The sequence below is a fragment of the Phodopus roborovskii genome, unplaced genomic scaffold (genome assembly GCF_943737965.1).
Source record: "Phodopus roborovskii unplaced genomic scaffold, PHOROB, whole genome shotgun sequence".
Taxonomy (NCBI): Eukaryota; Metazoa; Chordata; class Mammalia; order Rodentia; family Cricetidae; genus Phodopus; species Phodopus roborovskii.
The window spans coordinates 6,706,913-6,730,840 of record NW_026126639.1 but is presented as its reverse complement, the minus strand read 5'-3'; the positions used below and the strand labels follow the sequence as shown (position 1 = coordinate 6,730,840).

Genomic DNA, 23,928 nt, shown 5'->3' with positions numbered 1-23,928 from the left:
AAGAAAAGAGGTAAAGAGACACAGGGACAGAGAGAACAAGAAAGGACAGAAGAGAAGAGGGAGACAGGAAAAGTCCTGTCTGCCCCGGGGGAACATCGGGAAAGAGAGGAGTAGCAAAGAGAAGAGAGCAGAAAGAGAGCGAAGTGTGTGTGGGGTGGTCTGTCTTCTAAAGCGGTCCTTTGCGCGTTTGTGCTGACCAGAATACTGCCTGAATGCATTCTGCCAGGTGTCAGGGACAGGCCAGCATAATGCCTGGGGTCTGAATGTGGTGCACACACACACACACACACACACACACACACACACACACACACTTAGACAATTGTCATTTTTCGCTAGCATGTGTGACAACATATGTTCAACCCACAATTTCAAAAAAGAATGGAGAAGTCAGGGAGAGAAAAACAGAGCAGGGAGAGGAAAAGGGAGGAGAGAGGAAGGGAAGGAGGAGAGAGAAATAAGTACAGAAGAGATTTTAGACCAGCTGGTCTATTTTTTAAATTTATTTAATCATGTGTATGTCTGATGTCATCTGGCATGTGTATGTGTGAGTGCCATCAGAAGCCAGAAGAAGATTTCAGATACCCTGGGACTGGAATTAGAGGCAGTTATGATAGTCCTATATGGGTGCTGGGGACATCTCAATGGAAGACTACAAACCACCATGGAGTGTACTCTCCAGCCACAGTTGTTTAATCCTTGACACCCGCAACGCACTCGATAACACACACGTTCATATTTGAAGGGCTTTCTTACTGTGGTAAGAAAATTACAAGATTGAGCATACCAAGCCAGTGCCCTAACACTGAACCGTGGCTCCTAGGACTTATAAAAACAATTTTAAAAACAAACAAACAAACGTGTTGGAGTAATATATCTCCTTCAGCATTGAGTTTATTATCAGATTAACGTTATTAACTTGAGCTGAGGAGATCAAGTGCTGTGATGGGTTTCAATACAGAAATCAGGGCTGCGTAGCAGTGGTGTTAGCTACAAACTCATTCCACTCATTTTTAATCCCTTAATATTGTTTAGAAACTCTTACTTTGAAAATTCCATCAGTGCAAGTTTATGAACCAAACAACAAAAGACCGATCTCATTTTTTTTTATTGTCACACTTCATATATAAGACGCTAAAGCAATATGCCTTAGTAATTGGGCTTATAAATAAATAGAGATTCCCATCTCATACATTGTCTGGTGCTTGGTTTCGGCTATTTTGAGATTAGAATTACATGTTTTCCTCCCATCTCCTCTCATAAGAAAAGCCATATGTTTAAAGCCACAGAGTGCTGGGCCTGCAACGCTTGGCTCTCAGAGTCTATTACCCTCCCACCGAATTTACTAACAAGGAACCTCACCTTTTATTCCCCATTAGATATTACAAAAAATGCTCTAAGCGCCTTGGGAACGAATTGTTTTTTGTTGTTGTTTGTGTTTGTTTTGCAATGATAGTTATGCTGAAAGGTCTTGGCTTCTTCAAGCGCTACTTAGGATTTCATTCATATCACTGACGGGAATACCAAGTCGGATCAGCAGAGATAAGGAGAGGTGTGGATGTGGTGCTGGTGGTGTGGAGATCTCAAATAAGGGGTGTTCTAATTAATATGTTCAAGAACACAGAGCGGTTGAGCAGGGAGCATCCACGCAGCAGTGGGTGAAAGTAGATTCTAGGGCATGGGTTCACCGCGGATCGTAGGACACAGAAAAGGCCAGGCAATCGCTCAGCAATTCTGGAAGGTAACTACTATTCATTTTTCCAGTGTCCCTGCAACCATCTTGACATTGTAAAGTCCCGCATTTGGGGGGAACCCGGCCCAGGAGGTGGTTGAACGATGGCAGAGCTTGCTGTGCAAGGCTGTGCAAGCGTTAGGACGGGAGTTCAGATCCCGAGGACTCACTTGCATGCTGGCGGTTTCCCGTAATCCCAGCCTGGGGACGGTGATACCTGATCCTCAGAGCAAGCAGACTGGAAAGGCGAGCCAGATCGGCGAGCTCTGCGTTTGATTGGCAGGCCCTGTCTGGATTCCAGACTCCAACTGCAGGCTTCCAGGCCCATGCGCACATGCGTGCCAATGCTTGCGCAAACAAAAAACAAAACAAAAAAACCGCAAAACCGCGTACATAGGAGGGGGGAAAAAAGAAAAAGAAAAAAAAAAAGTCTGTGATTCTGAGTATGCTGGTCCGCCTACTTTCGGCCGGCAGCGCACGCCTTTGACCCAAGCACTCGGGAGGCAGAGGCAGGTGGATCCCCGAGTTAGATACCAGCCTGGTCTACACGGCAAGACCTTACCTCCAAACCGACAGAGTCCAGAGCCACACTCTGTGTGCTGTTTGAGTAAAGATACCCTTCGGATCTAGGTTTGGTTGCAGAATTATTTTTCTCTAATTTAAATGAAGCTGGGCTGATCTTGTTCCGGGGCAGACTGACAGACAGACAGCTTCATGTTTGTTTACCTCAGTCCTGCCACTCCAGTTTAGGGCTGCCTGCTAATCAATCCCTGGTACCTGGTTAGGATTCTGGTCCCTGAGAGCCCATAAAAACGATCTTTCCTACAGGCGAATTAGGTGCGTTTACAAGAACTTTTAACTGCATTTTAACTGTAAAAATAAAAATGTGCATTATGTTTCATTCTAGGTCTGGTTTTTGTTTTGTTTTTTGTTTTTTCTCAATGCTGGCAGTTGAACCTAGTATCTTGCCTGTGCTAGGGCACTCTTAACTCCAGTTCCTATTAATCCTAAAATGTCATTTATGAGCTAGAGATGTAGCTATGTTGGTAAAGTGCTTGTCTAGTGTTTAGGAAGCACAGCGTTCAGTCCTTAGTACCACACAACCCTGGCTCAGTGGAAAATAAGCCTCTAACCGCAGCACCGAGGAGATGAGACAAGCCGTTCAAGGCTATCTATCTTCCTGGGCTGGGGAGATAATCTCAATAATACTGTTAAGTTTTTATTGAACACGGAATAATAGCATGTCTGAGCCAGGCTTTCCTATGTTACTATTGAGTTAGAAAAAATTCCATGTCATTTGTAGTGACTGTTAGAATACCGTGCTAACAGATGCCATGTAACCCTATTTTTATGCCATATTCCCATTCTTTGTACAACCTGCAGCGCATACCTAGGTGGAACAGCCAGTATTGAAATCCAGGTCTGTCTGCCTCTGGAGATTATTTCCATGATGGAAGCAAATGAAAGCATCTAGGATTGGGGCTGGAAAGATGACTCAGCAGATTAAAGGCAACTGCTGCCAAGAACTGAGTTTGATCCTAGGACCCGCTTGGTGGACACAGAGAACTGACACCCAAGTTTTCCTCTGATCTCAAGTCGTGAGACTTGACCCAAGCCTCCCCTTGATAAATAACTGAAACGGGGAGCTGAAGAAACCGATCAGGGTTTAAGATGCTTTTTTTGCAGAGGGCCCAGGTTAATTTCCCAATAACCAACATATTTACCTCCAGTGTCAAGGAATTGTCATCTGGTCTTTGAGGACACTGGACATACATGCAGGCATGAAATTTAAATTAAGAAACCAAAACACTTGTACTTGCTATGCAAGCATTCCACCACCAAGCTGTACCCACAGCCCTAAAACCAGACCTCATCTTCCCACACCGAAGCTGATCCCTGTATCTTCAGGAATAAAAAGAACATTTAACAGTGACTTTGGTTTGGGCGTGTTTTAATGTTAGCAAATTAGTCAGATGCCGGCTCATTCAAAGGGATATAGCTCTAATTTAGAATTAAAAATTAGAAGCCATCTTTTTGTAAACAAAATCATTATCTTTGTGACTAGAGATCGCTCAGAGATTAAGAGAAACGCAGCTCTTCACCGAAGACCCAAGTTTTATCATCAGCACTCAGATCCGGTAGCTCACAACTGCAACTGCTTATTAACCCCACCTTGAGGTCTTCCACCCTCCAACCGCTGTGGGCACCGCCCCCACACAAATCTGTAAAACTGTCTTTGGATGTATGGTAATTCTGTCCTGGAAATCTTGTTTGAGCAGGCAAAACGGCAACATTGGTTAACTACTATTTAACTTTTCTGGCTCAGTGGCATTGAAGTAAAATTATTTTCATTTTACCTCTAAGCTGCTGTTATGAAGAAAACTGAGCTGTCTTATAATTAGTTTCTTTTCAAGCCTTGCTTTAGTGTTATTTTTCTAGTTTTGGATTTGTTATTTCTGTAAACTTGGGGTTTTCTAAAAGAGAAAGTTATAGCCACACTTTGTTTTAAAGAAACACCCCAGCAATACAAAGTTTGACTTAGTGCTCATGTCATAAAGAGTTGGCCACAGGTTCCTAATCTAGGGGTAACATTTCAGTATATTCTCTGATTTCCCTTGGGGGTTAGGAGAACAATGACATTTTGGGTGGAGACAGGGTTCCTCTCTGTGTGTAGTCCTGGCCAAATAATTCCGTTTTTATACCTAATTTTTGGAGTTCTTTATTTCCGGATGCTTTGGTGGGGGGCGGGGACGGGATAGCTAACGTTAAAGCGGTTGACCTAGAAAAGTGTGAAGTTCCTACTGACCTTACTGGCCCCTAGGCAATCAATGCCAACCCTGGAATATTAAAGGGATAATGAAGCAACATCCGTTCAGTTGGTCAGCAAGGGAAACCAAACCCCGCACGTGCCCATCTTTTTTTTTTTTTTTTAAACCTCAAAGTGACCACAAATTTCGGCAGGTTCCCCCCACTCCCCCATGACGAAGGGGCCAGCGGGGCAAGGGGGTAAAGTATATTAAAAAAAAAAAACCCAAAGAAACAAAACGCAACCAGGATGAAGTTTGCAAGTTTGCTTCCTCCTTTTTTTTCTTTCTTTAATTCAACATGCTTTCTAAAACTGTTGCAAGCGGCCCAGAATGCAGTCCGCTCCCTTTCAGCGCGAGACTTCGCAGCGTGGACGTTATACAGACGCCCACCCATCCCCAGCCTCCCGGTCCCCTGGTCCCTCCTCCAGAGTCCGAGTCAGCCGCTCTGCTTGGCCGCCAGCCTCTTGTCTCGCTCCTCGGCGATGGTCAGGCGTATGCCCTTGCCGCGCGGCAGCGAGACCCACGGCTTGGCGCCCTTGCCGATGACGAAGATGTTGGCGAGGCGCGTGGCGAAGCCGTTGCCGTTGGCGTCCCTCACGTGGACCACGTCGAAGGAGCCCGGGTGGCGCTCGCGGTTGGTGATGACGCCCACGCGGCCCAGGTTGGCGCCGCCCGTCACCATGCACAGGTTGCCCGTGTCGAACTTGATGGCGTCGGTGATCCTGCCCGTGTCGAGCGAGATCTGCACGGTGTCGTTGACCTTGATGAGCGGGTCCGGGTAGCGGATGGTGCGCGCGTCGTGCGTCACGAGGTGCGGGACGCCCTTGGTGCCCACGAAGACCTTCCTGACCTTGCACAGCTTGTACTTGGCCTCCTCGGGCGTGATGCGGTGCACGGCGAAGCGGCCCTTGGTGTCGTACACCAGGCGGAAGTTCTCCCCGCTCTTGTCGATGCTGATCACGTCCATGAAGCCCGCCGGGTACGCCACGTCGGTCCTCACCTTGCCGTCCACCTTCACCAGGCGCTGCATGCAGATCTTCTTCACCTCGTCGCCCGTCAGCGCGTACTTGAGGCGGTTCCGCAGGAAGATGGCGAGCGGCAGGCACTCGCGCAGGCGGTGCGGCCCGGCCGACGGCCGCGGAGCGAACACGCCCGTCAGCTTGTCCAGCATCCAGTGCCGCGGCGCGGCCACACGCTTCAGGTGCTTCTTCGGGCCGCGAGCCATGGCGGGAGAGCGAGCGGGAGAGCGGGAGAGCGCACAGAAAGGAGCCGGCCCTTCTCCTCCTCCTACGCCGCGCGGAGCACGAGCGGCTGCAGTGGGGGGGGGGGCGGCTGCGCGCGCAGCGCGGCCAGGCAGGAAGCCCCGCCCATCCTGGCGGGGCCGTCTTTTCCGGTAGGCGGGCCCGTCTAGCGCCCCCTGCTGGCGGGAGGCCGCAGGGGCGGCCAGCCGAGGATGCAGTGCTGAGCTCCTGTGTGTGCTTGGTGGGGAAAGTAACAAGCCAGCGAGATAAACTATCTGCCTCCTCCAGAGATAAGCAACCTGTCTCGCGGGGAGTTAGAAGATCAACAAAACTCCAAAACTCGCTGGAGTACTTTTTTTTTTTTTTTTTGGTTTTTCGAGACAAGCTTTTTCTGTAACCCTGACTGTCCTCGAACTTTAATCCAGGCTGGCCTCGAACTCACAGAGATCCACCTGCCTCTGCCTTCTGAGGGCCGGGGTTAAAGGCGTGTGCAATCATCTCCAGGTCTTGGATACATATCTTATACTATTTTTTATATTACATTTTTTTTTTTACTCTGTTAGTGTGTCAATCAGAAAATGACTCTTTTCCCCCCTACAATGTGAGGCCTGGAAATTGCCGTAAGTTTAGAGGCAAATGCCTATACCATTCTAAACCATCTCACCAGCCTTTACTATTAAATGTGTTTTTTCTGTATCGCCTTTCAGACACCCTGAAGGCAGTCAGCCACTTAGCCACTTACTAAGTGATAGAAAGGTCCAACAAACCTTTTTTTCGTCCTCTATGCAGACTGTGGAGGGCATGGGCGATAGTGATGGCAGAGATGGTAAGGTCTTTGCACAAAAATTAGCACCTTGCCCGTTGTTTCCTGTGTGATGCCTGTGACACCTGTCAAAAGTGTCAGGGAAGAGGGAACTTGAGAGAACTCGCTGTTCTATATTCCTACATGAAAGCTATCATTGGTCCTCTACTTCCTGCCTGGGGGTGGAGCCCAGCCCTCTGTTGCCCGAGGCTTCCCTAAGATGGGGACCCCAACCTATGCCAAACCTCTAGGCTATGGTTACGCCAAACTACAAACTTCAATGCCTTCTTCCCTCCATCCCCCCCCCCCCGCCACTTAATTCATATTTCATTTGAGGAAGGGCTTCCTCGTATGACACAGGCTGTTCTCAAACTGGTGATCATGCTTCCTGTGATGGCCATCTCTTACGCGTCTGTCAGTCTGCAGTGTTCTCTGTACTGTTAGTGTGGCTGCTGTGTGACAAATACCGTGTCATAGTGCTGGGACCCAGGATATTGGAGCCTCTTCGTGTGTAGAAAGAATGATTTGGGGGTACATGGGAAACATGGCAATAGAAAGTGTGTCTGTGAGGTCCATTGCCCAAAGCCAGGAAAGGAGAAGGAAGGTCACGGGAGGCTGGGAAGTTAAAGAGGCTCCAAGGAATTGTGGGTAGATGAAACGTTCTTTATTTACCTATACACAGTCTGCCAGGCAGGCAGTTGCTGGCAAGAACCCAGGCGCAAGCCGGCACAAATGAAATGCACGCAGGAAGGACTCATGTTGCTGTAGTGACATAATGTTTATGATTTATTAAAGCTTGCCTGGAGATTCAGAAAGCAAAGTCAGCCACAGGCCTTAGAAGCCAGACACATACCTTTAATCCTTAGTAGCCAGAAGCTAGGAGGTGATGGTATGCACCTTTAATTCTAGGACTCAGGATTAAGAGGTAGACGGATCTCTGTGAGTCCAAGGCCACCCAGATCTACACAAGTGAATCAGTCTAAAAGAGAATTATAGCTCACAATTTTAATCCCAATATTAGGGAAGTATGTAAGACAAAAGCGAGGTCTCAGAGAGGCATTCATTCTCCAGCCATCCTGAGGAGAGCCAGCAGTTTGAGACTTGGCGAAGAGCTTGTGCATGGATCAGCCCTTTCAGCCTGAGCTAGAGGTGGGAGCTAGTGGCCGGCTGCTTTGCTTCCCTGATCTTCAGCTGAACATCAATATCTGCCTCTGGGTCTTTTATTGTTCATGTTACAGGTTGCTCAAAGGTTGGCATGAAGTCCTACAGAAAAACATACATGCCAGACACTGGCAACCTAAGACTTGGGTCACTGACCTCAAGGCTACATTAGAATCACATAAAAGTGGCTCCCTTCCAAAAAATCTATAGCAGATTACATCACTACTTACTTGTGGGTTCCCTGGACATCCAGTATCAGCCTTTTCGTGTTGACTCATAGCTCTCCTGGATGACAGGCATTCATATTTTAGCTAACTTTTGCTAGATACCCATAGTAACTCTGTGTTGTCTAAACATAAGCTGGGCCACAGGGCCCTCTATTCTGACAGTAGCGTATGGGAAAATCTCCATGAACTTTAAGTGTTGTCACCAGTATTTCAAACTGAAAATGATTATCTGATAACCTGTGTTTATGACATACACAGGTAAATGTCAAGAGTCCCAGGTTTGGGGATTTCTGTGTTGGTGATGTCTAGTTTTGATCATTTATAGCTAAGACTGATTATTTAGGTAGGGATTATTTGTGTTTTAAAATCTAGACATCAGACCCCTTGTATTAGGTTGTAAGCTGATGCAAACTTGGGTTTTGAAGTATTGACCCATCAGCTTTGAGTGCACTAGACCAGACCATTATAATTCCTGTGTAGCGGGGAGTCTGTGCCACCCATGTTTGTTAAACCCTTGCCCCTCTCCTGCCTTCTTTCCTTGTTGCTACTTAAACGAAAACGATCCTTATAAAGAATGCCTTATCATGTAAAGTGCAAAGACCTGTCAGAAGCTGAAAAGCACAGATGAGAAAATTCGAGTTTGCATCTGTTTAGAACCAATAAGTCGAACCTATTAGTAGGTGACTCCCACTAGCGGCGTGATATTCTAGGTCCGTGGCACCGTTTGCTTTTTTGAGTGCATTAGGAAAAGGTTCCCTTTACAAAAGTCGGCAGGCATCTGAGCACAAATTGGTAGACAAGCTTGGGCCGCCTCCGTACCTCAGTAGCTCCGCCTCAGCCAGCATCCTTGCATAGGTACAGTCTATTCACTGCATGCCCTGTGTGTTTGTGGTGAATTTGCAGAGCACCATGAAAATGAATTCAATCTTCAGCTTCTAGGGAAACACTTTGTTTCTCTCTCCTTCCAGAAGGCTGTAAATGACAGACCTCAACGGACGGCGAATCCTTTCTGTGTTTGCCCATTGAATTGGGGCTGGGATGGCATTAAGCTGGCAAATTCCACATTTGATACCTTCTGTAAGTAGTGTGGGCTTCTCAAGGCATCTGTGCTGCTAAGGATCATTGTAGGTCACATGTAGCAAGAGTATGTATTGTTCAGGGGAGCCCAGGCTGCCAAACGTCTCACTTGGCCTGCTAGTAAACTAAATCCATGAAGCCAGGGTATGTGAGAGGGTTTGAGTTTATGTAGGTTGAGGTGAGATGCCTGACCCTCGGGGCAGTCATCGACGAACAGGGGAACACCGAGAAGAAAGGGGGGGCAAGGGACACCAAGAATGGACAGCAAGACAATATTCTGATCAAGCTGACAAATTTTATTTTCTTAGAGGAGGCTTATGTAGGACCATGGGCAGAATGTGAATGGGAGGGTTTGCACATAGCCAGGGCATGGGCACTGGCATGTAGGCAGAGTGAGAATGTCAGTAGAAGGAATACCCTAAATTGTTTAGCTAACCTGTAATTGGCTGTTAATTGCAGCAGGAGAGATAGCCCTGAGCTATTCTTTAGCTGGCTGTGAAACTGCAAGCCTGTACCTTGGAATGTTCTGGTGAACATCCTGTTTATTTCTTAAGAGGCAGTAATTTTCTATCTCAGAGACCTGAGGTTGTGAGGATGGTGATGGTCCCCAACAGTGAGGAGGACTCAGGGGGACCCTAATTGAAAGCACATCTGTAAAAGGTGATTTGGTAATGGTTGGTTGAGCCTTCCTCCTCTCTGCCTTAAATGTAAGCAGACTGGATCTGTAGCAGAGACCGCAGACCCAGGTCAACGGTAAAAGTGGGCTGGAGAAAGACAGACAAAACAGACCAGCCTGGCCTTCCTCTGCACAGTCACAGCAAGTGAATGAGACACCACAGGCACTGATAGGGACAGCGAGCGACCGACCGCTCACAGCGGCAGTGTGGTTAGGCAGTGTCCAGCATGCAGGTCATGTAAACTCCTGGGGAGCCATCAGCATCAGGGACGTGGGGACCTGGGGGAGAGTTCATTCTCTAACCTGCTGCAGGTTCTGAATGGAGCTCAGGTGACAGCAGGCAAGGACTAGACAGGCCTAGGAGGCAAGATACGTCCAGGCAAGTTCGCCTTGCCTCAAAGGATGCTAAGCAAAATGGAGCCAGCATCGTCACCTGTCACCTTCGCATCCTTTTATTCTGATTTCAGGCTCAGCTTTGAGACCCTTTCAGGAGTGTACCGAGTGCTGTTCATCAGGGGGCTAGCAGGGAGCTTGCCGTTGCTCATCCCTGGCCCTGGACGCTTACCCAGACTCTTCTCTTGGTGCCTCTCCATCCATGCTTTTATGCTTTCAGTATCTCTCCAGCCTGCGGCCTTCTCCTCTGTAGCTTCTTTGCCTTTCCCAGGTCTTGTCAGCCCCTTCTGTGTTCTGTATGTAGCCCTTCGTCCTTTGCTGCCTTCCTGGGGCAGGGTGGAGAGGATCCAGCGCACAGACTCACATTCTGACTCTGCTAATTCTGCTGATGCGTCGGTTTCCCTGGTACCGCCCGATTCCCAATTATACGAATGCAGATAAAAGGGCTGAAGTGTTTGGAGCAGTTTCTGACTCCTGCCCTGCCGTGTGCTCAGCCAACATTAGCTCTTATTTAAATGTTAGATTATGCATCTGTTCCTTTCATGTAATACTTCTGGGGCCTGGCTCTGTTCCTGGAACTTCTCCTGTCAAACTGAACATTGTTACGCGAGTAACTTGTCACTTTTCATAGTGATGAAGTTGTATTAGGTGTTCTCCTCACCTCCCGAACTGATCGGGTATGTCTGGAGGCCCTGAGCTTGAATCTGTCTCAGCACGTGTATCTTATATGTCTGTGGTACGGAGGGTGTACCCCCAACTTCAGGCATCGTAGGAAGCAGGAGAGGCTTTGCTGGCAGCGATTTGAAAGGGGCAGAACGTACACAGCAAAGGCACAGGCTGGACTTGTATTCTGCCTCCCATCTCTTGCTTTCTGCCACAGTTTCCCCCTTACAAAAGGGAAATATTAATAGTACAGATGTAGACACATACATAGATACAACGTGTCTTCTTCGGTTGTCCTTGACCTTATTTTTTGAGTCAGGGTCTCTCACTGACCCTGGAGCTTGTCCTTTTTGGATAGACTCTCTGTCTAATGAACCCAGAACCTTCCATCTCTGTCGCCCCAGAACTGGGATTACATGCAAGGACTGTTGTCCCCAGATTTTTTTTAAATATATATGTGTTAGAAATTAGACTCAGGTCGTCATACTTGTACAGTCTGGACCCTATAAAACCATAACCCCCCACCCTTACCCCGAGTGTTTTGTTCCCTTCTGGTTCCAGCTTTTGGTATGCAGAACGGTAAAGAGAAAACCATGCCCCTGTGGTCTCCAGCCTCATTTCAACGATTCTGGGAGGAAGTCTACGTAAAGGTTCCTTTAGGAAATTTTAGGGTTTGAAGTTTCTGGAAGAAGCATTCACCAGAGCTGCAGCTGTAGTTGGGTGTGGGGGGGTGGATTTGGGTTCTGAAGGGGCAGAACTGAGAAATGCACCGCTGGATTCTCAGGATAGCTCCGTCTCCCGTCAGAGTCATGGCAAGGGCAACATCTAAACCTGACTCTGCAAAGCCATTCAGGGACAGCCAATGTGAACCCTGCTGTGGCAGCGCCGTGACTCTGGCTGGCTTCATGCCAAACACTCGGCTGTGGTTTCAGAAGGGAGAAAGAACACAGAGCAGCTCTAGAAAAGGGGCCTATCCAGAACTTGTTACCAGCAAACTTTATTGGGTGGCTTCGGCCCTGCTCGTTGTCTCCAGCCGCCCAGCGCTTGGATAGCCAGTTCTGAGCACAGATCACTTCCAGAGAGTCTTATGAGCCAGAAAGAGGAGGAAGGCTTTTTGAGTAAAGCTGTCCCTTCTCTGCAGTTGCAAAACACTTGCCAAACTGCAGGGGCCACACATCTTCAGTAAGCAGACTCGAGGTGGACCTGTCTCTGCGGGACACTAGCCCACTCCCTTTTACTGTCTGGACCAAAGTTTGTCTCCATTGAAGATCCCTCATTCAGACACAGATCTTAAGAGAAAAATCCTTTGAGGGAAGAAGCAGATTAAAGGGGTTGGAAAGAGCTAAATGAAAAGGGTTAGTGAAAATAAGGAGGGGAATGCTGAGGGATTGTCTGATTTCAGTTCAACCTCTGTCCTCCACTTTTGACTAAAGTGTGCAAGCCTGAATGGAGGGTCATATGGACCCTTTATGTGTGTTCACAGGGGCCTGTTAAGCTCAGCTCTTGCCTCTATGTCACAGAAGCCAGCCAGTACCATTCACAAAGCTGCAGCTCCTACTTTGAACCAGTGGGGATCATGGTGGATGCTGGGTCCCCGTTGATATCTGACACCGTCCCCCCTCCCCCAAGCTGCCATTTTTGCACTCTGATTTGTTTCCTAGGACAGAGTTCTTCAATCCACCCCAGAAGCACGGTGTATTTTACTTCACATAGTCTTGGCATCCTTGTTCTTCAGGGGCAAGACAATCGTGAGATGTTTTGTGGATCGAAGACATTGTGTCCCTCAAATTATATAAAGCGGATAAATGTAAATTCTTGTTATCAGAGAGCATAGGTTAATCAGGGGCAAGCGGGTAATATTTATAGCTAACAATGCCAGGTCCTGTTCCATTTATTGTCTCCCGTTTGTTCCTTACACCGTTCGCACAAAGTAGATATTATTGCCTTTTAAATGAGCAAAGTATATGTGCAGAGAAATGAAGAAACCTGTTCCCACTTTCCAAGTTGCAAGGCGCAGACGCCCACATGCTCGGGCTCCAAAGCCAGGCTCTTGGTGTCTTCCCAGAGCTCAGAGTCTTCAGAGAGAGGAGCATTGTGCTGTAGGCGGTTGCTCTCAGATGCTAATCTTTCCTTCCCTGTTTCAGGTGTCTGACAGGAAGCAGCAATGGGGATTTCCTGCTGACCCTGAGACCGTTTTTAAAACGGGCCGTTTTGGTCGTCAGTTATGTAAGTATACAGTGCATACTTCTAATATAGCTAGTAAGGTTGTTTTCACTTAGCCTCGACTCAAAGGCACGTTCCTCACCACTTAATAAGCCCGCTACCAACGTCATCTGGACAGGAGGGTTACGGGTGGTGAATGTTGCCTTTGAGCAAAGGTGTGTGGGAAGCCATACGTGGGAACCTGATGGCGTATCGGGGACCACACAAGTCCCTCTCAAAGTGTTTCCAACGTGACCTGGGTGTGTCAGCGTTCTGCTGCTGGACACGAGATCCAGAGTCCTGGTGTCCAGAGGCATAGACAGACACGGCTACCTGCCGCTTGTCCAGGCGGCCGGCTTTAGTTTGCAAGCTCAGCCGAGAGGTATCCCGTGTCACGATTCGGGGCCAGGGTTACCCAGGAAGGGGAGGGATAACTGACTCCACTTCTTGGTAGAGGATCAGAGATGGAAGGCACGTAGGCGGATATTTCATCGTGTCTTCTCATCCCCTCCCCCCCCCCCCAGGTGACTGTCATTTTGTGTTTCCGCCTGTGGATAATGGGAGGAGCTATGCCCCTCTTCTCAGAGCAGGACAACCCAGCTTCGTTTTCGCCTTACATCCTTACAAGGTCAGTGGATGTGCGTTACGGGGACTTTATTTGGTGCTTAGTGGTTTCGCTGGACATTCTCATTGCCGTAAATCAATTGTACAAAATAACAGGCCTCACTACAATGAGTTCGTACATATTGGATTCTGCCCAATAATATTAAATCACAGGCCAGCTATGCATTTCGAGGAAAAATAATCATGAACTAGCATGAGGGTAGGAAGGGAAGCAAGGTTCATATATTTGGAATTCATTTCAGCCCGTGTGAGCATCTAGACAGGGTTGTGGCTGTGATTCTCACTGGCATGTATTTGTTTACTCGACAAATATTGCTTTAGATGGTTATTGTCTGTCACATCTATTGAGTGGCCTTTAAAACAAGCATTGTAGAGCAGAGCATAAAGATGTGGGCAGACACTGGTTGGGCAGCGGGACCTAAAATCCAGGAGTCTCAGAACGATGAACAGAAGGGAACAGCATTTGGAAAGACAGTGCTAATGGTTCCTTACACGTCCTCAGATGCTCTGGAGATGCTGAGTTAGGAAGTGATGTTGATGAATGTTCCTGTGTACTGGGAAGATGTTTGACTTCTTATCTGCTGCTTTGTACTGTTAAAGCTTTAAGATAAATCACACTTCCAATTTTAAAAGCTTCAGATTATACTCCCCATGGTGTTTTAAACATGAAAATGTCATGTTCAACCATTTTTATGGTTATATTTGCTGTATCTTTTAACGTTATATCATTTAATGATAAATTTACGGTAGTAACCCTTACTATTTTGGTGTATACATTTTTTGGTAATATATTATAAAACATGGTAAATATTTTATCTTCAGATAGGGTTTTACTATATAGCATTGGTTGACCTTAAACTCAAGATCCTCCTGCTTTGCCCTCCTAAATGCTAGAATGACAGGCAAGTCTCACCACCCTTGACTTATGATAAATATTTTTGTTGTTGTTGCTTGTTTGTTTTGTTTTGTTTTGCTGGAGACGGGGTTTCTCTGTGTGGCCCTGGCTGTTCTGGAACTCACTGTGTAGACCAGGCTGGCCTTGAACAAACTGAGGTACTCCTTCCCCTGCTGTAATTAAAGGCGTGTACCACTGCCACCCAGCGACTTATGATAAATCTTAAACTAGTCTTGATGAGTAACTGACTTATAGTTGGACTTATTTGTATTTCTTAGAGATAACAGAATTTTGACTTTAGTTTTATGTCAACCCTTGTCCTATCCGCTTAGCATACATTTTAATTAATAAACTTCATTACTTGTTTTTTCCTGTATGGTTTTTCTTATAGTTTGTGAGATTTTCCTCTTTTTATTCTTGAACTTTTATCTGTATATTTTATCTCTTGGTGCTGAGGATCAGTTTGGGGCAAGTCAGTGCTGTCCTGAACTACACAGCCCAACTATTTTAGCTCTCCGAAAAGATACCTTCCAATCTGACTGACATGTTTTTATAATAAATACTCTATCAAAACTGCTCCCACTACTTTGACACCCGGTTGTGTTAGTGGTCTTGAGTACTGTTTCCTAAATCTCTGACTTAGCTTACCTCTTAAGTAGTATTAGAACTTTGTAATGTTGTTAGTGTTGTACGTTTTTTGAAACGTTGTTCAGTCTTAAGCTTGCCGTCTGAAACTCAGCTCCGTGGTAACAGCCTGCTCCTTTTGGATCTCGCTCACTGACGCGCAGGCTCCAGGCTGGGTTGTGGGTATTTTCAGATGTGACGTTCATGGATGAACAGTTCTGGTCTCTGACTTCTTCAACAGCTACTCTCCAACTCTAAAGAGGAAACAGTACATCAAATCCTGTTTCTGCCCACTGTGGGCCCACTGTCTTCGTTTAGAGTTATTATTGTCATAGAGAGACACCATGACCACAGCAGCTCTCACAAAGGAAAACATTTAATTGAGGCTTGCTTGTTCATTTTTGTGGTAGGAAGCGTGGAGGCATATGGGCAAATGTGGTGCTGGAGAGGTAGCGAAGAAGAGTTTTGCATTTGGATGGGCAGACAGCAGGAAGTGAGGGTGAGCCACCGGGCCAAGCTTGAGCTCCTGAAACCTCACAGCCCACCTCCAGTGACAAGGCCACACCTTCTAATAGTGCTGCTCCTGCTCCCTGGTGATTAAGTATTGGAATCTATATCCATGGGGGCCGTTCTTATTCACACCACCATGCCCATCCCTCAGCTTTGAGACGGACGATGCCCTCTAATTTTGGGATGTTATTCCTTCTGCTATAGGGTGGTGTTGTTTGTCTTTGGGGTGATTTCCTGCTAAGCTTTCTGGCTATGAATTGAGGCAGCTACTCCCGGCTGCTCCACGAATTGAGCCAGGATGAGGAGATGAAACAAATAATCCTTCCTGGCTGTTGTTTGTTTGGGTTTTTTGTCTTTTCCTCTATTTCTTTAAGGGAGCTTCTTGTTTCCTTTTAAAGTGCCTCTGTCATCTTCATAAAGTTGTCTTTAAGGTCATTCTCTTGTGCTTCAGCCACATTGGAATGTTCAGGTCTTGCTATATCACAGGATCGCTGGGTTCTGGTGGTGCCATGTTTCCCGTTCCATTATTGATTGTGTTCTTACACTGGCACTTAGGCGTCTGGATTTGGGACGGTTATCGGTCTAGGTGTTGATTGCTGCCTTTGCATTTGTTTTTGTTGGATGGGTATTTTGTTCCTTCATTTTCTGTTTTTTCTCTCATCTTCTGGCCCAAATGGGCGAGGGTTCTGGTGTCTGGTGAGTCTCCAGGTCCAATAGGGCATCTGCATTAGAGCTTGGGGAGCTTGGCTCCCTCGATCCAGCTTGGCCTCTGATAAAGCCGGTCTTCTTCTAAAGTTGTAGACCAGAATATGGAGTTCAGGGAAGGGGGGGGCTGTTCTTCTGGCTGCTGTGAACTGTACCTGGGCCAGAGGGGTCTGCTGAAGTTGTGAGGAAGGGTTGGTATTGGGGAGGATGATGAGGTGGGGAGAGTTTTGGGGTATCAGAATCCAGGGGGTAGCGGCAGTCCAGATGGTTGGGTGGGTCACTCACTTGCTGGTCGCCTGGTGAGGACCGCAACAGAGCCAAAACAAATAGTCCTGAGGGACTTTCAAAGAGCATCTAAGCCTGGATGGAGAAATGGAACAAATACTCAGGCGACATGGAAGGAGAATATGCTGCTTCAACTCGCCAGCCGAGTGTGTCATTCAGGTCCTACGCCACCAGCAACACCCGTGCCCGCCCGCCTGCCCGCCCGCCCGCCCGCCCGCCTGCCTCGGGATCCTAGTGTCTGGATAAAGCACTTGATCTCTGATCATGGCCTTCCTAGCTGTACCATCCCAGTCATCAAAATGGCTTGGGTTAAATATTTGCCAGGTCTCGCCAGTTAGCCACAAGATACAAGTGATTTTCCAGTGAGGTCTGATATACATCGCCAGCAGCACTTCCCATCTAACTCGGGGGAATCAGTGCACACAAGGTGATAGAATAGAGTAACATAGCCCAGTAACCGCTCGCCTACCTCTTCTGCCTTCTCTCTCTCTCTCTGTAGCCCAGGCTAGATCCAAACCCATAGCAATCCTTCTGTTTCAGTCTCCCAGGTACTGGGATTACAAGCAGGTGCCACCATGCCTGGCTACATTTTTTTCCTTTCAAGTAACGGATTCCCATTCTCAAGTTTCACACTTCAGATATACATGTTCCCCGGGGAAGTCACCGGGACAGGCGATGGCAGCTGTCCATTCCTCCACCACACCACCCGGGAGGGAGGACACACTTTGCCCCCAGCCTGCTGGTGCTTCTCCACGGAGCTTCCTTGGTGTGTCTCCTGATCACCTACCTGACTTAGCTGTGATGTGGCTGCCTCTATGAAGTCTGTCAGTCGCCTCTGGCTCCAGATTTGTCGCTGGCTCTGTCTGTCTGCCTTAATGAAACGTTCTTCAGCATTCAGTCTGCCAGGACTGACAGAACAATGTGGGTCTCGAGCCACAGACATAAGCCCTCCTAGTTCTTCAGGCCGGAAGTCCCAAACCAAGATCTGTCAGAGTTGGCTTGCGGTGACATGTCTGGTCCTGTGACTCACTGCAGTGTTCCTCCCAAGTTCTGGTGTGTGTGTGTGCTGTGTGTGTGTGTGCGCGCGCATGCATGTGTGCGTGTGTCTGTGTGAGTGTGTGCATGTGTACGTGCATGTGTGTGTGTGCAGTATGTGTGTGTGCATGTGTGCAGTGTGTGTATGAGTGTGTGTGCGTGTGTGTGCATGCTGTATGTGTATGAGTGTGTGTGCATGTGTGCATGCATGTGGAGGCTTGAGGGTATCTTCAGGTGTCTTTTTTCCAGTGCTATTTACCTTATTTGTTTGAGGCAGGACCTCTCACTGACTTGAAATAGGCTAGGCTAGGCTGCCTGGCAAGCCACCCCTGAGGGTCTACCTGTCTCTGCCCCTCTGGCACTGGGATTACAAGAATGTGCCACCATACCCGGCCTTTTTACCTGGACTCTGGGGATCTGACACAGGTCTCCCTGTTTGCATTGCCAATATGTTCCTGGCTCGCTCTCTTTGCAGCCCTGGTGTCTGTTTTCTTCAAGGAACGGCTGGTGATGAATTAGAACCCCTCCTATATCAGTTACTTTTCTCAACACCGAGACCAAAACTCCTGACAAAGACAGCTTCAAGAAAGGAAGATTTATCTTGGTTCACGTTTTCAGAGGAAGGCTTGGTGGGGTAGGGTAACCCATGACTTTGGGAGCAAATGGTGGCTGGCTGGTCTAGGGAGCAGAGGAAGAGGCCAGAAACCAGGCCGAGCTGTGGTGGTAAAGGCTCGCCCCAAGTAACCCACCCCTTAGTGACTCCACAAATTCCCAACACAGCACTAGAGGCTGGGAACCAACTTACGCAAACACATGCATGAGCCCTGTGGGCAACATCTCAAGTTCGTGGCACAGCCCTTCTGACCTCACTTGACCTTACCCTCCCCGCAAGCTTGTGTCCAGCAGTTGCACTGGAAAACAGGGCCTGCTTTGATAGGTGCAGTTTATCTGGCCTGGTTCAGGCCAAAGCCACTACCTGCACTAGATTTGTAAACTTGGTATGACCTTCACGATTATCTTCGCTTCCATGGCAGAAGCATTTTCTCCTGTAAAGCCGGTGTAAAGGTGACTTCCCCCATCAGATGAGGCTGTGCAGTTTCTCTCCACCGTAGAGGCTGTAGTTATTTAGCGTGTTGTCTTTGAAAAGTCTCTGTGGCTCTGTAGATGACACGTGTCCCGTGTATTCGGCTGTTCCCTACTTCACTGGACTGAGACAAAACGCCACCATGGTATGACCATGAGAAAAGTAAGAGGAAGCCTGTCTGAGGTAAAAGGACATGACATGGTGACACTGACTGTGACACAAGGTTCTGGTTCACTGTAGTGCCATGCCGTGCCATCGACGCCATCCAGCAGCCCTCATCTGAGGACCCTAATGTCGGGAAACCTGATAGGTATGGTCTCCTTCCCCTTTCGAAATGTTCTAACTTGCTTCTCTGCAAAAGAAGGAAAACAACTTGGGGAGGAATGATTTATTTCGTCTTACGGTTCACAATCTGTCATTGAGGGAAGCCGAGGCGGGTACTCGAGGTGGGGAATTGAAGCCCACATCATGGGGAAATGCTCCGTTTGTGGCTTACTTCCTCCCCTCTGGCTTGTTGAGCATACTTTCTCTTATAGCCCAGACCTTCTGTGTAATACAGTGGGAAGCTGGGTTCCTCTGTATCAATCAGCAACCAAGAAATAACCCCCCCAGATACGCTCGCTCATAATATCAATTCAGTGACGGCAGTGCCCGAAATCATTCATTAGCTCACTCTTCATCGAGACCTCTTCGTTGTGGCATCGTGGTCTGCCGCCTGCCTTGCTGATACCTCTGCCCTCTCTGTGTGCAGTGAGCATTCAGGTTGTGACGCTCCATGCTGAGCCCAGTTGGCTTTTCTAGTGCTCTATCCTAGTTATTTCTAGGATAAGGAGTCCGGGTACTGTCCACTGCTGCCCTCCTAACTTCCTCCCTGCCACCTCCCCCCCTCCCCCTCCGCCTCCCGGTGACCCCAGACATTCACAGGCCCTAACTGCTTCTGCTCTGGAAGTCCGGCCTCCCCTCTGCTTGCTTTCCAGCCCCGCAGAACCTTCTCCCCCGTTCTTTGACCTCCGTTTCTTCTGTGAGACCTTTCTTGAGGCTTCTCTTGTTGCTTTCAGATACTTTATTGTGGGCTGTGGCCATCTCAGTTTACTATACAGGTAGGGGTTTTTGTTTTCGATTTTTGAGTCAGGGTTTCACTATGCAGCCCTGGCTGGCCTGAACTTGCTATGTTTGACCAGTCTGGCCTCAAACTCACAGAGATCTGCCTGCCTCAAAGGCATGTACCATCACACCCCATTCTCAGTTGGGGGGGTTCTTAATGACTGAACTCCGTCTTAAATCCCTTGGAATCACTCGTGTGAGAACATGCAGAAAGTCCATCACTGTGGAACAGCAACGCCATCCTTTGTTTTCCTCTTTGAGACTTAAGGAAATTCACAGCTGTTTCTCCTGGTGCTGGGATCTGATGGTGCCTCCCTGACAGACCCTTGTTCCCCCAAGAAAAAGTAATCAAGAAAACCCTAGACATTCCTATTTCCTGTCTGTGCTTACTATGCTAATGTCTCCAAGGATACTACTCATAAAAGGCATTTGTCCCTGAACCTTGGGATGAAGGAACAGGTCTACATTGTTGATGCACGACACAGATAACTTAGGTCGTGATTCTACACAGAGCCCTTCACCAGCTTTTCCCTGAGGAACTTTCATTGGCTTTATTTTTGTTTTGTTTTGTTTTTTTTTTTTTTTTTTTTTTTGTCTTTTTTGGGGGTGAGGGGCATAGGGGTGGACAAGCTCTCACTCTGTATCCTTGACTGGCCTTGGACTCACAGACATCCATCTGTCCCAGCCTCCTGGGTGCTGGGATTAAAGGTACCCAAGCCCCGGCCATCCCATTGACTTTTTATTCACTTATCCATTTACTAACTCTTGCCTCAGTTCTCTGCTTATCTCCACCTTCTTCCCCTTCTGCTCCTCCTCCTAACGCATTCTAGACAGTTTATTGTGCAGCCCCAAGATGAACATAAAGGCAATCAGATTATGTCCAGATCCATCCTCATTTCACCAAGCTGAGACTAGGCTCTGCTGACTTGGGAGCAGGACCTGCAACCCCAGGCTTCCGGAGAATGATGTGATTTTGCTCACTGCAGGGAGGCTATGGATCCTGCTCCCTTCCCAGTGGCCACTCTGGGCTGTGAGCTGCCTGCGTGCATTTCACAGTTGTGCAAATGGGAACAGCTGTATCAGTGTGGCAGAGGAAGAGGAAGCTGTTGGGGCTCGTGCTTCTCACATTAAAGCTCTCAAACTCGTAGAGAGAGAGAGAGTAGAAATAAAATGATAAGCTCCCTTGTAATAGGATACTACCCAGTTTCAGGGTTCCTGCAGGTGCTTGGTTTTGTGCTGTTGATGACCACCCACATCCAGTCTCCCTCTCTCTCCTTGCCACTGCTTAATGCCGCACTGTTTTGAAATTTGTTGTGGATAGAATATCAATGCGGGCATCATTATTTCTATCTTTCACTACAACATGTTCATGATAGCTGGCTCTGTAAAGCATCAAGTATTCAGTGTCCTACACTGCTCCTTTCAGCTCTCAGAGACCATCACCTACTTCTGCCCACACAGGAAGGAAGCTGTTGTGTGCCCCACCCAACTTCTAGAAGCTCTGGAAGTACAGTGTCTCCAATGTGCCTTGCAGAAATACCTGTTATGAGTAGGTCACCCCCCCAACCCGGCTGGTCTGATCCCACTACCGCGCCAGCCCCAAATAGCACACAGGGACACTGTATTAGTTATAATTCTGTTGGCCAGTTACTAGTCTCTTATTGGCTAGCTCTGTCTTAAATTTAACCCATTTCTATTAATCTAAGTACTTCCACGTTGTCTCATCTTACTGGAGAGAGAGACCGGCATCCTCCATGTTGAATCTCCTCTCTACTCCTTCCTCTCTCCTTCTTGTCTCCTAGTCCCGCCTATCTTGTTTTCCTATTGGCCAATAGTGCTTTATTCATTAACCAATATGAAAAACATATTTACAGAATGACATCTCCCATCAAATACCTACCAGATATGAATGCCTATCACATATGCCTGGTAGGGTCCATAATGGTGTTTGCTTTTAAAATGATGATGGATAACACATTCAAAAGAATTGTTTTATTCAGTTTGAGGTCTGACTTTTTAAGAAACAAACTCTTCCCTGGTATTTTGCTGTTAGTAAATATTCTCAGTTGCATGGACCATGAGAACAGAACCCTTCAGCCTGCTAGGATCCTCACAGGCTGTTAACCTCATTCATTCTGTTAACCCACAATACACGCTATTGAGTTGAGGCCCCAGCTGACCCTGGCTCACACGCATGCCCTCTCCTACTGAAGTTTGGTATTAAAGTATGGTCATTCAACCACAGAGTCCATGACCACCAGTGCAGTGTAAACGCCCCGGTGGAGAGTCAGGGCCAGAGTTTGTTGTCTTTAGCACGAAGGCACACGCAGAGAATAAGCTAACATTTCCTGAATTCAAGAGAAGACTTCCTGTTGGTTGAGAAACACAGGTGTAGGAGAGGCTTTCTTGGGCTGTTCCTGGAGAGGTTTCTCGAGACGATGTTGAGCAGGCTGTGTCTGCATAACATTTTCATTCCTGGGGCCCAGGGGCCTGGGGCAGGACAGTCTACTGAAGCAGGAACGGAGCAATTAGGAGTCGAAAGGTTGGCAGTAAGCAGTTGCTACAGAAGGGCAGAAAAGATCACCAAAACCCACAACCCTAAACCCAAACCTGGTGGGTCCAGGTAAGTCCGTCCAGCAGGGCCAGACGCCCAGTGGTTAGTGATGTCAGCATCTGATTTCAGCAGTTCATGGTGGTACTGACCTTATCAGTCAACACAAGGCCAAACCGGATGTCCACTTACGGGAGACTCAGTGCATCAGCGGGAGGGGGCTGTTTAACAGGGAGAATGGACGGAGCTCCAACATTCTTCACGTAAAACAAGGCAGAGCTACTGTTTGTGGTGTGGTTCTGTTCCCTACATGCCCGTCATAGGCAAGGAGTGAGGTGGGCTCATCCTCTGCTTCAACCAGAAAGCTTCGCTCAGAGGCACAGGCACAGCAGCAGCCTGTGTGTCTCTGCCTTTGAATCGAAGACACAGAAGAAGAGTTTGGTTCCCAGAGCCACACAGGTTCAGCAGGAGCTGCTCTTCCCCGGGAAGCTTGTCCTTTCTGTGTAATTCTGTAACGGTATCTTCCTGTCGTGATGTGTGTTTGACCGGGCCTCTCGCTCTCTCTCTGTAGCTGTGGCTGGGCTGGTGGTCACGGTGGGCTGGGCCCCGTTACACCCATCAGCACTCAAGACAATCCCTCATAGTTACGCCCACAGACCAACCTGATCCAGGCAGTTCCTCAGTTTAGAGTTTAGGCTCCCCTTTTCAGGCGACTCCAGACTCTTATCAGGCTGACCTCAAAGTGGCAGTCATCCTCCTGCCTCAGCTTCCCGACTTACAGGATTGTGAGCATGAGCAGCCACTCCTTCTTCCGTCATTCCTCGGTTCTCAGTTAAAAAAAAAAAAAAATTAATCATTAAATAATTGTTTACATTGAATTTCCAGTTCTCTGAGTTGTACATTCTGTTTGGTTGGCAAGACTTTGTGTGTGTGTGTGTGTGTGTGTGTGTGTGTGTGTGTGTGTGTGTGTGGTTTCCCTGTTAATGGGATTAGTAGTAGAAAGTACGTGAATAATTCGTTTCGTTTTTGTTCTTGAAAAAACAAAACAAAAAACCGAGAGCCCAGCAGGGCAGAAACATGCCCAGGCTACTTCATTTCTAAATTTTTAACATTTGGAATGTAATTCATAGAGAAGGAGGTAAAGAGAAAGCCTGTAATTGTTGATCACGGTTAGCTCAAATAGCCCTCCCTAAAAGATAATTAGCTTTTGGAGTGGTTCCAAATGGCGGCTTTGTTGCTTATATTTGCAAAACATTTTTCCGCCGCTGTGTCCCTATCTCAGAAAGCACTTAAAGAGTTTGCTAGCTACATGATCACAATCCATACAAATTGGAAACCAGTGACTGCTTCTTGTCTGTGATTTACTCTGTTCTCATTAACATTATAACAAAAAAAAAACATGAATCTTAATTTTTGTTTAGTTGGAACAACATTGCAATTCTGGAAAACAAGCACGGGAAGGAAACTTGCAGGGCAAAGCAAACATATGGACTTCAAATAAGAAGCCCTACGTAGAGTTAGCAAATATCC

General features: G+C 47.5%; 2 protein-coding genes across 2 annotated transcripts in view; one reads left to right on the top strand and one right to left on the bottom strand.

Moving 5' to 3' along the window:
- Tmtc1 (transmembrane O-mannosyltransferase targeting cadherins 1) overlaps positions 1-23,928 on the top strand; it is a 171,249-nt gene that overhangs the window by 69,099 nt on the left and 78,222 nt on the right. The window contains exons 6-7 of the mRNA XM_051173381.1: positions 12,924-13,005; positions 13,506-13,609. Of these exons, the coding sequence (XP_051029338.1) occupies positions 12,924-13,005; positions 13,506-13,609 (186 nt within the window). The remainder of the gene's footprint in view (positions 1-12,923; positions 13,006-13,505; positions 13,610-23,928) is intronic.
- Positions 4,963-5,790, bottom strand: LOC127213131 (40S ribosomal protein S4, X isoform). The gene has a single exon (XM_051173380.1). It carries the CDS (start codon positions 5,762-5,764, stop codon positions 4,976-4,978), a length of 789 nt encoding a protein of 262 aa, XP_051029337.1. The 5' UTR covers positions 5,765-5,790; the 3' UTR covers positions 4,963-4,975.

Excerpts from the sequence above, each read along its gene's own strand:
- LOC127213131 (XM_051173380.1), bottom strand. The coding sequence starts at position 5,764 with ATGGCTCGCGGCCCGAAGAAGCACCTGAAGCGTGTGGCCGCGCCGCGG.